The sequence below is a fragment of the Salmo salar genome, chromosome 14 (assembly GCF_965601325.2).
Source record: "Salmo salar chromosome 14, fSalSal1, whole genome shotgun sequence".
Classification (NCBI taxonomy): Eukaryota; Metazoa; Chordata; class Actinopteri; order Salmoniformes; family Salmonidae; genus Salmo; species Salmo salar.
Window position 1 is genome coordinate 49,268,304 of NC_138304.1, and position 16,863 is coordinate 49,285,166.

At 40.6% G+C, this 16,863-nt stretch overlaps 1 protein-coding gene across 3 annotated transcripts in view; it reads left to right on the forward strand.

The window, feature by feature from the left end:
- vav3b (vav 3 guanine nucleotide exchange factor b) overlaps window positions 1-16,863 on the forward strand; it is a 177,381-nt gene that overhangs the window by 26,147 nt on the left and 134,371 nt on the right. For all 3 annotated transcript variants that reach the window (XM_045694484.2, XM_045694483.2, XM_014141449.3), the window contains exons 3-4: window positions 16,466-16,524; window positions 16,689-16,754. In XM_045694484.2, the coding sequence (XP_045550440.1) occupies window positions 16,469-16,524; window positions 16,689-16,754 (122 nt within the window). In that variant the 5' untranslated portion in view covers window positions 16,466-16,468. The remainder of the gene's footprint in view (window positions 1-16,465; window positions 16,525-16,688; window positions 16,755-16,863) is intronic.

The window sequence follows — 16,863 nt, forward strand, 5'->3', positions numbered from 1 at the left end:
CATACGGTAGGATTCATGTCAACATACGGTAGGGTTCATGTCAACACACAGTAGGACTCATGTCTACATACAGAAGGACTGTGAAAGCAATAGCAACATAACTGTAGATGAGAAGGAATGTCATCTGTAAGGGTCTCTCTCTCTCTGTCTTTCTCAGTGTCTTTCTCTCTCTCGGTCTTTCGGTACCTCTCTCTTGGTCTCTCTCGGTCTCAGTCTCTCTCTCTCTCTCTCTCTCTCTCTCTCTCTCTCTCTCTGCCACTCTCTCTCTATAATTGCTTTATTGGCATGAAATACAATTTGTAGATATTGTCAAGCTAGTATAGTGTTACAGCATTTCGGTAAATACAGTAGAATCTCTGTCTCTGTGTGTCTCAATTAAATTCAAAGGGGCTTTATTATTAATGTATGTAGTTCTGTCCTTGAGCTGTTCTTGTCTACTAACGTTCTTTATTGTGTCATGTTCTTTGTGGACTCCAGGAAGAGTAGCTGTGGCTTTCGCAACAGACCTCTTGTAGCTAAAGGGGATCTTAGTAAATTATCTCTGCCTTTATTGACCTGGAAAACATATGTTTACATTGCTAAATCAAGTGAAATAAACAATAATCAAAAATGAGAAGAAGCCAAAAAAATGATTAGAAATTAACAGTAAACATTGCACACAAAAAGATGAAGGCATTTCAAATCTCTTTCAATTCAATCCAATGTAAGGGCTTTATTGGCATGGGAAACATATGTTAACATTGCCAAAGCAAGTGAAATAGAAAAACAAAAGTGAAATAAACAAAAAATGAACAGTAAACATTACACTCACAAAAGTTCCAAAAGAATAGAGACATTTCAAATGTCATATTATGGCTATGTACAGTGTTGTAACGATGTGCAAATAGTTAAAGTACAAAAGGAAAAATAAACATAAATATGGGTTGTATTTACAATGGTGTTTGTTCTTCACTGGTTGCCCTTTTCATGTGGCAACCGATCACAAACCTTGCTGCTGTGATGGCACACTGTGGTATTTCACCCAGTAGATATGGGAGTTTATCAAAATTGGATTTGTTTTTCTAATTCTTTGTGGGTCTGTGTAATCTGAGGGAAATATGTTTCTCTAATATGGTCATACATCAGGAGGTTAGGAAGTGCAGCTTAGTTTCCACCTCATTGTGTGGGCAGTGTGCACCAGTAGTGGAACAAGTGCCCAATTATCATACTTGTGTCACGCCCTGGCCATAGAGAGGTTTTTATTCTCTATTTTGGTTAGGCCAGGGTGTGACTAGGGTGGGCATTCTATGTCCTTTTTTCTATGTTTTGGCATTTCTTTGTTTTGGCCGAGTATGGTTCTCAATCAGGGACAGCTGTCTATCGTTGTCTCAGATTGGGAGCCATACTTAGGCAGCCTTTTCCCACAGGGTTGTTGTGGGTAGTTAATTTCTGTTTAGTTCTAGTTATCCTGACAGAACTGTTGGCAGTCGTTTTGTTTATTTGTAAAGTGTTCATTTTTCCATTAAATCACAAAGATGAACAAATTCCACGCTGCACCTTGGTCTCTTCACAACGACGCCTGTTACAACTTGATTAAAAGTAAAGATACCTTAATAGAAAATGACTTAAGTGAAAGTCACCCAGTAAAATACTACTTGAGTAAAAGTCTAAAAGTATTTGGTTTTAAATATACTTAAGTATCAAAAGTAAATGTAATTGCTAAAATGTACTTAAGTGTCAAAAGGAAAAGTACAAGTGTGTGAATTAGACCATTTTCCTGTCCTGCTAAACATTCAAAATGTAACGAGTACTTTTGGGTGTCAGGGAAAATGTATGGAATAAAAAGTACATAATTTTCTTTAGAAATGTAGTAAAGTAAAAGTTTTCAAAAAATATTAATAGTAAAGTAAAGATACCCCCCCAAAAAACGACTTAAGTAGTACTTTCAAGTATTTTTAACACCACTGGTGTGCACATAGCCTGTCTTCTCTTGAGAGCCATGTCTGCCTTCGGCGGCCTTTCTCAATAGCAAGGCTATGCTCTCTGTCTGTCTGTACCCACATCCATAACCAGGTTCTGCTACAAGTCTCTATAGCTCACATAGAGTATCACAGCGCGTGGCTAAAAATAATGCCTGCTAAAATATCTAAAGATCTCTATCAGAAAGCAGCTAAAGCGGATGTATTTAAAAAGGGATATTTAAAGAACCTGAACACCTGGGTAGAGGCAAAGCCACAGCATACACTCACACAGGAAACGACAAGGTCTGTGAAGACACAAGCACTTTCATGCCCAACACACAAGTTTATTTTCAGAAAACACACTATACTTGAGCTAAGTTTGTAAAATCAAAATAATGATTTAATTGTATATATTTCATCTTAATGTAAATATCTTTGATATATGGTTGTAAAATAATGAAGTAATAAATAAGAGGTTGAATGTAGACAATTAAAAAAAAAAAACAGTTCTGACGGCAAATAGCTGAGTGTCTGTTGAGGAGAAGCCAGACAAGGAACCACCAACTTCCTCAAGGGGAAGACGGGAAGAGTTACTTCATAGTTTTGATAACTTGTAATGATCAGTTAGTTCAGTTTCTTTTAGTTTAGCCAATTGTTCTACTCAACTTTCTTTCTCAGTAATAGCAGTGCCGATAAATACTGATCTTATTTAGCGGACGCGAAGACCTCTCACCAATGTGACACGTCATAGTTTCATATACGTTCCTTGTGCAAAGTAAATGTATTCAAGGCTTAGGCCTACATGTCCACCACAAAGTGACAGACTTGTGAAACTATGAAGTAGAAGACTGGTGGGGGGGGGGAGGGGGGGGGGATAAAAGTGATATACAACAGAATATACAGAAGAAGTCCATGCTATGTCATATATTTTCGGTTTTGTAGACAGTGATATGCATATCAGACCTGATAAGTAGTGTCGTGTTTAAATTCAGCAGAGATCTCTAGCTTCCGGCACAGAACAGGCTTTTCTGTTTATCTCAACCAATTGCTCATGGGCGTTCTGGACTTTCACCTTAACCAAATTCCCTCTCCTCACACTATCACTATCACCTCGGTGACTTTCTCAACCATCGTCAGTCAGTTACTATTGTCTCTAGGTTGAGGAACGTGAGAAACTTGAACATGGTGCAAATTATTAAACCCTTATTGAACCAATCATCAGGGCCGTAACTACATATGACGACTCGAGGTCTGGCCTGCCATCATTTTCTATTATGGTATCTTTTTCCACATTTTGTTGTGTTATAGCCTGAATTCACCCATCTACACACAATATCACATAATGACAAATTGAAAACATGTTTTTAGATATTTTTGCAAATGTATTGGAAATGAAATACAGAAATCTCATTTACATAAGTATTCACATCCCTTAGTTAATACTTTGTAGAAACACCTTTTGGCAACGATTACAGCTGTGAGTCTTTCTTGGTAAGTCTCTAAGAGCTTTCCACACCTGCATTGTACAACGTTTGCCCATTTTATTAAAATTCTTCAAGCTCAAATTGGTTATTGATCATTGCTAGAAAACCATTTTCAGGTGGTTGCCATACATTTTCGTGTAAATTTAATTGAAAAATGTAACTTGGCCACTCAGGAACATTCACTGTTTTCTTGGTAAGCAACTCCAGTGTATATTTGGCCTTGTGTTATAGGTTATTGTCCTGCTGAAAGATGAATACATCTCCCAGTATCTGTTGGAAAGGAGACTAAACCAGGTTTTCCTCTAGGATTTTGCCTGTGCTTAGTACAATTCCATACATTTTTGTATCCTGAAAAACTCCCCAGTCCTTAACGATTACAAGCATACCCATAACATGATGTAGCCACCACTATCCTTGAAACTATGGAGAGTGATACTCAGTAATGTGTGTATTGGATTTGTCCCAAACATAATACTTTGTAGGGGTGTGTGGGTCCTCCTATTTTTTGGAGGGCATCTAAAGCTCATTTCCTGCATTTCTACACAATCTAATATGACCCATGGCCCTTCTAACTGTCTCTATTTAGAATAACAAGTAATCAGAAATGTCCAAACATCAATCTAGGTAAGAGATCATTATTACATATGTTTAAGTGATTGATAAGACTGAAATAGATTAATGATAATTCAATATTAAATATTGTGTTGCAACTTTAACCAATAGCCTAACAAATGAACAACTCTTACCAGTAAAGTACAAATACTTTTGATTGTCTATTAAGACATCCTCTATATCAAATTTCAGCCAGCCCGAGACGCCTGCACGCCCAACCCCTACCAGCCTAGTCAATAACTCAACTCTCTCCCCGACCCCTACCAGCCTAGTCAATAACTCAACTCTCTCCCCGACCCCTACCAGCCTAGTCAATAACTCAACTCTCTCCCGGCCCCTACCAGCCTAGTCAATAACTCAACTCTCTCCCCGAACCCTACCAGCCTAGTCAATAACTCAACACTCTCCCCGACCCCTACCAGTCTAGTCAATAACTCAACTCTCTCTCCGACCCCTACCAGCCTAGTCAATAACTCAACTCTCTCCCCGAACCCTACCAGCCTAGTCAATAACTCAACAGTCTCCCCGACCCCTACCAGCCTAGTCAATAACTCAACTCTCTCCCCGAACCCTACCAGCCTAGTCAATAACTCAACACTCTCTCCGACCCCTACCAGCCTAGTCAATAACTCAACTCTCTCCCCGACCCCTACCAGCCTAGTCAATAACTCAACTCTCTCCCCGATCCCTACCAGCCTAGTCAATAACTCAACTCTCTCCCCGAACCCTACCAGCCTAGTCAATAACTCAATTCTCTCCCCGAACCCTACCAGCGTAGTCAATAACTCAACTCTCTCCCCGAACCCTACCAGCCTAGTCAATAACTCAACTCTCTCCCTGAACCCTACCAACCTAGTCAATAACTCAACTCTCTCCCCGAACCCTACCAGCCTAGTCAATAACTCAACTCTCTCCCTGAACCCTACCAGCCTAGTCAATAACTCAACTCTCTCCCCGATCCCTACCAGCCTAGTCAATAACTCAACTCTCTCCCCGAACCCTACCAGCGTAGTCAATAACTCAACTCTCTCCCCGAACCCTACCAGCCTAGTCAATAACTCAACTCTCTCCCCGAACCCTACCAGCCTAGTCAATAACTCAACTCTCTCCCCGATCCCTACCAGCCTAGTCAATAACTCAACTCTCTCCCCAGCAACTTCCTTCCCATGTTTTTGTTTTAATGTCTCAAGGAAAATGTTTGGAAAACAAAAGTTTAATAAAAACACACATATACCTACACATTAACACACAGAAACAGCAAATTCTCCATATAATTAATATCATAGGGCTAATGGTACTGTAGAGCTCTTTTTACTTGTATAGCTAGGTCACCCTGTCCTGCCCCTAGGGGTCCACGGCCCTGCAGCGCTCCAACACACCCCACTCAGCTTTAGGATCTTAGTGAAACATTCATTATTGGTTTCAGGTGTGTTAGGCCAAGGCCAGTGTGTCAACAGTACAGCAGACCCCCAGGGTCAGGACTGAGCAGCCCAGCAGCTAGGGATTGGCTAAATAAGTATCTCCCCTGACATGGGCATGTTTTCAATACAGTATTCCATATAAGCCATCCAGACCTGTTATAATGGAAAACTTTATGTAATACATGTATCACTAGCCACTTTAAACAATGCCACTTCATATAATGTTTACATAACCTACATTACTCATTTCATATGTATATACTGTACTCTATACCATCTACTGCATCTTGCCTATGCCGTTCGGCCATCACTCATTCATATATTTTTATGTACATATTCTTATTCATTCCTTTAAACTTGTTAGATTACTTGTTAGATATTACTGCATGGTCGGAACTAGAAGCACAAGCATTTCGCTACACTCGCATTAACATCTGCTAATCATGAGTATGTGACAAATAAAATTTGATTTGACCTTATGAAAGTTGCACAGTATACCCTTAACCTTGTTAAAAAAAAAATCTAATCTAGTGATGCATAAATTGAGATTTCTTCCATCTATTGTGGGAGGATAACCAACCTTCCATTTAATGGCAATGCATACTCTTTGCCAGAATTCAGCCGGACTTCACAAGACCATAACATATGCAAATATGTTCCCTTTAGTGTTTTACATCCCGAGCAGAATAATTACATTTCTGAGTGCATGATGTTCACGTTCACTGGCATATTTGACTCATTTCAGGAAACTAGGCGTATGTCGCGCATCACTAATGGAGAGGCATTTGAATGTAAAGCTTTAAAAAAAAACATCTAGATGTGTTTATTTGGCAGAAATGCCTTCTGGAACATGTGAACTTTCATGTGCCTTAATAACAAACTCGTATGCCATCTGTAAATACGAATCCAATTGTTAAATTACGCGACTAGTTGGTTTAGCTACAGAAAGACATCAACCTTCCCGCTAGCCATGATTGGCTGAGGTAATGAGTGGGCTGGACATGCCGAGAGATGAGTTCAGATTGGTCTGCCATGTAGCACGCTTCTGTCTATTTGAGCTGGTCAGTATGTTTAGGTAATCCTGTCTAATGCTGCTTTTTATAAATATATTGCGTAGTAGAACTGCATAAGTGTTGCTCTCCACTTTCTGGAGGACCGAGTTTTGAAATCAGTGGAATTAGAGTATGATAGCTAAGGAAATTGAGAAAACACCGGTCTCCGAATTACATCTTCAAACTAAGTAAGGGCAACCATGGCATCCGTGACAGGGAGAAGCGTCCATTCCATGTATACGGGTAAGATAGTTTAGTTAGCTACATTTTCAGATATTACACGATTCTAATTTTGTGCTATTGTCTGTGCCCAATAATGTTTGTACCATGTTTTGTGCTGCTACCATGTTGTGTTGCTACCATGTTGTTGTCATGTTGTGCTGCTACCATGCTGTGTTGCTACCATGTTGTTGTCAAGTTGTGTTGCCACCATGTTGTGTTGTCGTGTTTGCTGTCTTGCTATGTTGTTGTCTTAGGTCTCTCTTTCTGTAATGTTGTGTTGTCCCTCTTGTCGTGATGTGTGTTTTGTCCTATATTTATATTTTTATTTTTTTATTTTCAATCCCAGCCCCCGTCCCCACAGGAGGCCTTTTGCCTTCTGGTAGGCAGTCATTGTAAATAAGAATTTGTTCTTAACGGACTTGCCTAGTTAAATAAAAAAGACTCCACTATGCAAGTAACCATTTAAATAGAATGTCACTGCAACAACTGTTGATAGACGTAGCTGGTAAATTCGCTCTGGCTATCTACTCCGATTTCAGAGCACTCTCATCTGAGTGTGCCAGAGTGCAGAATAACTGACAAATTTACGAACGCTCAACACCCGTTGAATATGGCCGGAGTCAGTAAACGTTGGCAAAAAAGTGTAAATTGTTACCAGCAGCACAGTTGTGGTCACCAATGCTGTGGATAACATAAAAACATCCTAACCAGCTCTGCTAGGGAGAGTAAAATGGTCAGTGAGCTGTTCTCATTTGTGTCTGGAAGTAGCTAGCAATGTTAGCTAGTTAGCTTGAGTGCTTGACTGTTGTTGTTAGGACAGAACACTCGGATCAACCCTTAAAGAGATGGGTGGGGCTAAAGCTTAAGAGGGGTGAACGATGTTGAATGGGTGTAGACAAAGAAGAGCTCTCCAGTAGTAGTACAAAAACATTCAAAGCCCATTTTCTCAAAAGTGAGGATACAAGTTTCCTCAACTGTAGTGTATGATGTACCATTTTTTTAGCTCTGAGTCTACTTTTATCCAATGTAAAAAACATAATTTCGAATTTTTGGGGGGTAAGTAGAGGCGAATATATTGATAAAAGTCACCTTGTCCGAGAGAGATTTACATGATTGTCAAAACGTCATGCTAGGGTAAGGATACATGAAACACAGCCCTTATTTTCAGTGTTTAAAAAATTTCCTATGGAAAAATGAATGGTGGAAAAACGATTGTATCCATTTCCCTGTTTGACTGCTAGGTTTTATGGGTATTGTGACACCTCCACTGTGAGGCTCTATTGCAGCCAAATACAAACAGCATGAATCCTTTGATCATTTGAGCCTTCTTGCATCTACGCTCTCTGCTCTCACTTTTCCCCTTCGCTTGTGGACTTCAGTGCACAACACATCAGCTGTCTGTGACCAGGCGAAAAAAACTTATTTTTTTGTCTTAACTTCTTAACATTGTTGGTTAAGGGCTTGTAAGTAAGCATTTTACTGTTGTATTCGGCGCAGTAAACCGCAACAATCATGCAGTACAGTGTACAGTTAGCAAGCAGTTTATCAGTTACACCGGTGGGCCCCAGTGGCAATAAGTTAATAAAACCAAAAGCGTACCTTGACTTGGAAAAGTTCCAGTGTTTGATAGCCATAGACTGCTAGGTAACATAGCATCCCTCGCTGTTTGAGCCAGGTGTTTGAGTAGGCTAAACTAGCTAGCTGCATTCACTAGCTAATTAGGTGGAAAACAATATGAAATATAGCTCTTTCTCTCTCTCTTCATTTTTTTTTTCAATTCAATTTGCTTTATTGACATGACAAAACAATGTACATATTGCCAAAGCTTACTTTGGAGATTTACAATATTAACATAATTAAAGTAATAATAATCAACATTGTCAACGGGACAACAGTAACAACAATAATCAAGGGTCAAAATAACCATATATTTAACAATAGCATAGAGGGCAAAGGACTGTAGTGCGCTGCCAACCCACAGCTCTCTGCATCCTCCCCCAACAGGACGGGTAGCCTATCCTCATCAGAGAGGTCTTTGAAACCTTGAATAAGGGTTTCACATTTGGGGAAATGACACTAATTGTTTTATATTTTTGACATTTTGTCAGGAAGTGCAGCTCTGTCTCGGGTTCTGCTATGGTGGAGTGGTTGCACAGCCTTTCCTCTACAGGGAGCCAGGTTTTCCTGTGTCTACCCTTCTCAATGGCAAGGTTGTGCTCACTGAGCCTGTACTTTGTCTACTTTCTAAGGTTTTGATCAGTAACCATGGTCAAATATTTTGCCATGGTGCCTGTCGATTTAGGGCCAGATAAAACTGCATTTTCCTTTGTACTTGTGTTTCCCCATACGTAATGTAGTTTTGTTTTTACTGTGTTGTAATTTGGTTTATTCTGATTGATTAGTCCTGAGGCTTCAGTGTGTTAGTAGAACAGGTTTGTGAACTCAGCCCCAGGACCAGCTGGATGAGGGTCCTGAGGCTTCAGTGTGTTAGTAGAACAGGTTTGTGAACTCAGCCCCAGGACCAGCTGGATGAGGGGACTCTTTTCTTTGCTCAGCTCTTGGCATTGCAGGGCTTGGTAATGATATGAGAGGGGGTCAATGTATTTGAGATGTTTCCAAAACTGAATAGCTCTTTTTTAGTTTTTATTATTAGTGGATATTGGCCTAATTCTGCCCTGCATGTGTTGTTTGTAGTTTTCCTCTGGACATGTAAAGACTCTTACAGAACTCTGCATGCAGGGTTTCAATGGGGTGTTTGTCCCATTGGGTGAAATATTGTTTTGCAAGTGGACCCCACACCTCGCTGCCATAAAGTGCAATTGGTTCAATGACACATTAAATTAGTTTTAGCCACATTTTTATAGGTAGTTCAATTTGAATTTGTTTTTAATGGCGTAGAATGCCCGGCATACTTTCTCTCTCAGTTCATTCACTGCCTCATTTAGGTGTCCAGTTGAGCTTATTTTTAAACCTAAATAATTGTAGTGTGTACAGTACTCTATATATTTGAGAACTTTGGTCTAATTCCCTGAGATTTGGATCTTCTCTGGAAAACCATTGTTTTAGTATTTTTGGGGTTTACTGCCAGGGCCCAAGTCTGGCAGTACTGCTCTAGCAGGTCCAGGCTCTGCTGTAGGCCATGTGCTGTGGGGGTTTACTGCCAGGGCCCATGTCTGGCAGTACTGCTCTAGCAGGTCCAGGCTCTGCTGTAGGCCATATGCTGTCAGTGACAGCAGGCAAAGGTCATCTGCAAAGAGCATGAATTTAACCTCTGAATTATGTCATGTTTTACCCTCTACATCACTTTCAATAACTTTGTAGAACAGTCCTGTATGCCAAATAGAATCAAATGCTTTTTTTGAAGTTGATAAAGCAAGCATGCATTTTGGTATTAGTTTGTTACATGTTTATCTCTCTGTAAATCCAGTGCATTCGGGAAGGATTCAGACCCCTTGACTTTTTCCACATTTTGTTACGTTACAGCCTTCTTCTAAAATTGATTAAATAGTTTTTTTCTTTCTCATCAATCTCCACACAATACCCCATAATGTCAAAGCAAAACAGGTTTTTAGAAATTTTTGCAAATGTATAAAAAACTGAAATATCACATTTACATAAGTATTCAGAGACTTGTCCCGAATCCACTCCTGCATTGTCTTGACTGTGTGCTTAGGGTTGTTGTCCTGTTGGAAGGTGAACCTTTGCCCCAGTCTGAGGTCCTGAGTGCTCTGGAGCAGGTTTTCCTCAAGGATCTCTCTGTACTTTGCTCCATTCATCTTTCCCTCGATCCGACTAGTCTCCCAGTCCCTGCCGCTGAAAAACATCCCCACAGCATGATGCTGCCACCATGATGCTGCCAGGTTTCCTCCAGACATGACTCTTGGCATTCAGGCCAAAGAGTTCAATCTTGGTTTCATCAGACCAGAGAATCTTGTTTTCTCATGGTCTGAGAGTCCTTTAGGTGCCTTTTGGCAAACTCCAAGCGGCTGTCATGTGCCTTTGACTGAGAAGTGGCTTCCACATCTGGCCACTTTACCATAAAGGCCTGATCGGTTGAGTGCTGCAGAGATGGTTGTCCTTCTGGAAGGTTGTCCCATCTCCACAGAAGAACTCTGGAGGTCTGTCAGAGTGACCCTCAGGTTCTTGGTCACCTCCCTGACCAAGACCCTTCTCCCCCACTTGCTCATCTTGGCCGGGTGGCCAACTCTAGGAAGAGTCTTGGTAGTTCCATTAAGAATGATGGAGGCCGCTGTGTTCTTGGGGACCTTCAATGCTGCAGACATTCTTTGGTACCCTTCCCCAGATCTTCACCTTGACACAATCCTGTCTCGGACCTCTACAGCCAATTCCTTCGACCTCATGGCTTGGGTTTTGCTCTGACATGCAACTGTGGGACCTTATATCAGGTGTGTGCCTTTCCAAATCATGTCCAACCAATTAAATTTACCACAGGTGGACTCCAATCAAGTTGTAGAAACATCAAGGATGATCAATGGAAACAGGATGCACCTGAGCTCATTTCCCACTCCAGAGTACAGGCCTCGGTGTAACGCTCATTCCTTCGACGATAAACACAAATCTGACTATCACCCCTGGTGAGACAAAACCGTCTGGTTTGTGCTTAGTGGGACTACCATTTGTTTTTCAACAGGACAATGACACAAAACACATCCAGGCTGTGTAAGGGCAATTTGACCAAGGAGAGTGATGGATTGCTGCATTTCTCATGAAGCTGGTTTAGAGAATGCCAAGAGTGTGCAAAGCTGTCATGAAGGCAAAGGGTGGCTACTTTGAAGAATCTCAAATATAAATTATATTTAGATTTGTTAAACATTTTTAGGGTTACTACATGATTCCATATGTGTTATTTCATAGTTTTGATGTCTTCACTATTATTCTACAATGTAGAAAATAGTAAAAATAAATAAAAACATGTCACGTTGGTATAAAGGGATCGGGAGACAGACGCAGGAATGCGTAATAGGGTTTTTTATTTACCCAAATTACAGCGTGCCATCTAAAAGCACTGGGAAGAAGACCAAACAAACATGTATACAAAACAACACAGGGTTGAAACCCAAACAAAAGAGCAAGGAGTTCCTCAAATAAATACCCAGGGCACACAATGATACCACACGGGACTTGACCCGTAATCATCTGCACAATACAAGCGGCACGAAAGCCAAAACGACACAGCACAGGTTCTCACGTGACCAACGGACATTGTAACAATAATCAACAAGACCATGGTGAACAAAGGGCACACTTATACAATTACTAATCAAGGAAATGGGGACCAGGTGTGTGTAATGACACAGTTCCGGAGGGATCCGTGACAAATCCCTTGAATGAGTAGGTGTGTCCAAACTTTTGACTGGTACTGTGTATATATATTCATATATATAATATATATTGGCACACTCAAGAAAATCAATTACGGGTCAATATCTAAATATTGCTCCCAGTGTTGATCAAAGTTTAGAACGCTTATATTCTTGATCTGACTGAGTTGTAATCGCCTCTGTGATCCAGTGAAATCATGAACAGTCGTTTGTTATGTTTGCCTGCATCCCCCGGCTTTGCCGTTGACCTGAGACGTAAAACAAACTACCTCAGCTTGGAGTCAGCTCAAGTAGGCAATAGAGACCCTGCTGACAGTGTGTTTGCGAGATGCCGGACAAAAAGGCTATTTTTAAAACCATCCCACGAGTCCTGTAATGTCTACAGACATTCCCCAAACAAACAGAAACCGACTCTCTGAGAATGAATGTACAACTGGCAAATAGTCGCTTCTAGATATGTCATTCAGTCAGGTGGTTAGCTGCCGGCAGAGACTTCTATTGCAGTTACGTTGAAGGGCTCTGGCTAGTATTACTTAACCAGCTAGAACAATAAAGAAAGAAGTTAAATGGAGCAAAAAATAGGCTACTAAACTCTCATAATAACTTTGCTTTACAGAGGGTAGGCTACTGAGACAGACAGTGATCAGGCGCTCTCGGTTTTAATGGCGCTGGGGGAGATGGCTGCCATTTTATGGGCTCTCAACCAATTGTGCTATTGTGTGGTTTTTTTCCGCAGTATTTTTAACTTATTTTGTACATAATGTTTCTACCACAGTCTCTTTTATGACCGAAAAGAGCTTCTGGACATCAGGACATAGATTTACTCGCCTCGTACTGGAGAAATATTTTTTCTTCAACGAGTCGGATGCAAGGGATTTACTTCAGACACCTGACAAGGCCAACATTCCGTTATTCGCATAAGAAAGAGACAAAGATATCGGGGATGTAGGTCGGGGTACCTTGTAAGGATTCGATGGTGAGTGGTTAATCTGCCCCTACCGTCAGACCTATTAGCTAACGTACAATCATTGGATAACAAATAGACAAACTACGATCACGAAAATCCTACCAACGGGACATTAAAAACTGTAATATCTTATGTTTCACCGAGTCGTGGCTGAACGCTGATATGGATAAATACAGCTGGCGGGATTTATGCTGCATGAGGTAGAGTACCTCATGATAAGCTGTAGATCACACTATTTACCAAGGGAGTTTTCATCTATATTTTTCGTAGCTGTCTATTTACCACCACAAACCGATGCTGGCACTAAATCCGCACTCAATGAGCTGTATAAGGCCAACAGGAAAACGCTCATCCAGAGGCGGCGCTCCGAGTGGCCGGGTACATTAATGCAAGGAAACTTAAATCCATTTTACCTCATTTCTACCAGCATGTTAAATGAACAAACGAAGGGCATAAACCTCTAGACCACCTTTACTCCACACACAGAAATGGGTACAAAGCTCTCCCTCGCCCTCCGTTTGGCAAATCTGACCATAATTATATCCTCCTGATTCCTGCTTACAAGCAAAAACTAAAGTAGTAGGAAGCACCAGTGACTCAGTCAATAAAGAAGTGGTCAGATGACGCAGATGCTAAGCTACAGGACTGGTTTGCTAGCACAGACTGGAATATGTTCCGGGATTCTTCCGATGGCATTGAGGAATACACCATATCAGTCACTGGCTTCATCAATAAGTGCATCAATGATGTCTATACCAGGCGGTGTCACAGGAAGGCCCTAAAAATGGTTAAAGTCTCCAGCCACCCTAATCATAGACTGTTCTCTCTGCTACCACACGGCAAGCGGTACCGGAGCGCCAAGTCTAGGTCCAAAAGGCTTCTTAACGGCTTCCACCCCCAAGCCATAAAACTCCTGAACAGCTAATCAAATGGCTACCCAGACTATTTTCATTGTCCCCCCACCCCCTCCTTTACACTGCTGCTACTCTCTGTTTATTATCTATGCATAGTCACTTTAACTACCTACATGTACATATTACCTCAATTACCTTGACTAACCTGTGCCCCCGCACATTGACTCTGTACCGGTACCCTTTGTATATAGCCTCGCTACTGTTATTTTACTGCTGCTCTTTAATTAGTTGTTATTTTTGTTATCCAGTGTAACTTTTGGCCTTGTGTTTTAGGTTATTGTGCTGTTGAAAGGTGAATTAGTCTCTCAGTGTCTGGTGGAAAGCAGACTGAGCCAGGTTTTCCTCTAGGATTTTGCCTGTGCTAAGCTCTATTCCATTTATTTTTATCCTAAAAATACTCCCTCGTCATTGCTGATGACAAGCATACAGATAACATGATGCAGCTACCACCATGCTTGAAAATATGAAGAGTGGCACTCAGTGATGTGTGGTGTTGAATTTGCCACAAACATAACATTTTGTATTCAGGACATAAAGTTCATTTCTTTGACACAGTTTTAGAGTTTTACTTTCATGCCTTATTGCAAACAGGACAAATGTTTTGGAATAGTTTTATTCTGTACAGGCTTCCTTCTTTTCACTCTGTCATTTAGGTTAGTATTGTGGAGTAACTAGAGTGTTGTTGATCCATTCTCAGTTTTCCCCTATCACAGCCATTAAACTCTGTTTTAAAGTCACCATTGGTCTCACGGTGAAATCCCTGAGCAGTTACCTTCCTCTCTGGCTACTGAGTTAGGAAGGATGCCTGTATCTTTGTAGTGACTGTGTGTTTTGATACACCTTCCAAAGTGTAATTTTAATGTCATCATGTTCAAAGGGATATTCAATGTGTGCTTTTGTTGTTGTTGTATTCTACCTTAGGTGCCACTCTTTGCGAGGCTTTGGAAAGCTTCCCTGGTTTTGTGGTTGAACCTGTGTTTGAAATTCACTGCTCGACTGTGGAACCATACAGATAATTGTATGTGGGGGGTACAGATAGGAGGTAGTCATTCAAAAATCATGTTAAACACAATTATTCCATGCAACTTATTATGTGACTTGTTAAGCACATTTTTACTCCTGAGCATATTTAGGCTTGCCATAACAAAGGGGTTGAATACTTATTGATTTAAGACATTTCTGCTTTTAATTTGTAATTAATTTAGAATAAAGTATAAACATAATTCCACTTTGACATTATGGAGTATTGTGTGTAGACCAATGACACATCTGAATTTAATACAGTTTTAATTCAGGCTGTAACACAACAAAATGTGGAAAAAGTCAACGGGTGTAAATACTTTCTGAAGGCACTGTAATATTGCAATTGTATAGCTAATAGGCTAATGTGTTTGTAGATTTGTATTGTAGATGCACTGAGGGGAATGACCCTTTAGCAGTAAAGGGGATAATGTCTGGGGTCATTTTTGCTGTTCTCTAAGTTGCATTTGAAAGTGTTTTAATTGTATAGAAATGCAGTAAACGAGATTGAACTTTCACCCCCCCTCCCCTGGTTCACCATGGTTACGGCCATGTTTTATTTTTGTTAATGTTTTTAACTGTAATTTATCTATGTTAATATTGAGTTAGAGTGTTTGGTCTAGACAACGACCGCCCTCCTGCAGTTATTAACCTAGTTCACTACTCTCAGTTAACTAGAATCAATATGTATCCTAGTTTTTATGGATGTGGACAGACGCCTCAGGCCAGTCGTTTGTTTTTGGGCACCAAAGATAAAGGCAGAATATACACATTAGATGTTATTTGGTATTCCATGAAAGTGCTGCAGTAATAGTAAAAAGATCAAACACACACACACACACACACACACACACACACACACACACACACACACACACACACACACACACACACACAAATACACACACACACACACACACACACACACACACACACACACACACACACACACACACACACACACACACACACACACACACACACACACACACACACACTTCCTGAGATGTATGTGAATTTAGCTTTGGATTTTAACCACTTCCTCCAGTGAGAGGCTCAGTGAGAGGCTCAGTGAGGGGCTCAGTGAGAGGCTCAGTGAGGGGCTGGCGTATATCTGTGGTCAACACACTTTACTCAGATGTGAGATAGGTAAGTGTGTGTTTGTATGTAAAAAAAAAAAAACTATGAAAAACAGCTACATCTAAACACCAGGAGCATTGCATTCAAACCCACCAAATCCAAAGCCCAGTGGGGCAGCAGGTAGCCTAGCGGTTCGAGCTGACAAAGTCAAAAATCTGTCATTCTGCCCCTGAACAAGGCAGTTAACCTACTGTTCTCCGTTAGGAATTTGTTATTAACTGACTTGCCTTGTTAAATAAAGGTTACATTTTTTTTTAATAAAAAAAGACCATAACTTTCTGATCAGTACTTCACATTGATATCTACTGAATACACTTCACTCACGTATTTCCTCTTCTTCTCTCCCGCCAGGTGATGGATACTCTGTCCATGCTTTCCTACTCCACGGTCGCGCAACAGGCAGGAATCAAGTACGTCTCACTTATATTTCAACCCATACAAAGTGTGAAACACTGGGCTTTATGATGTCGTGTGGAGTCATCACTTCAGCTGTTTTTTTTTTTTTTTTTTTTACCAACATGACATGTAATTGATGATGTGTAATATCTGGGATACTTCCCTTTTTTTTTGACAGGCCCTTTCCAACAGAGGAGAGTCTGAAAGACGAGGATATTTACAGTCATCTGAAGGACCTGATTGAGTAAGTCTGTTGATCTCTCCATACGGACATTTCATTTAATCTATCCATATATACCATTGATAAACAGTATGTACAGTTGAAGTTGGAAGTTTACATACACCTTAGCCGA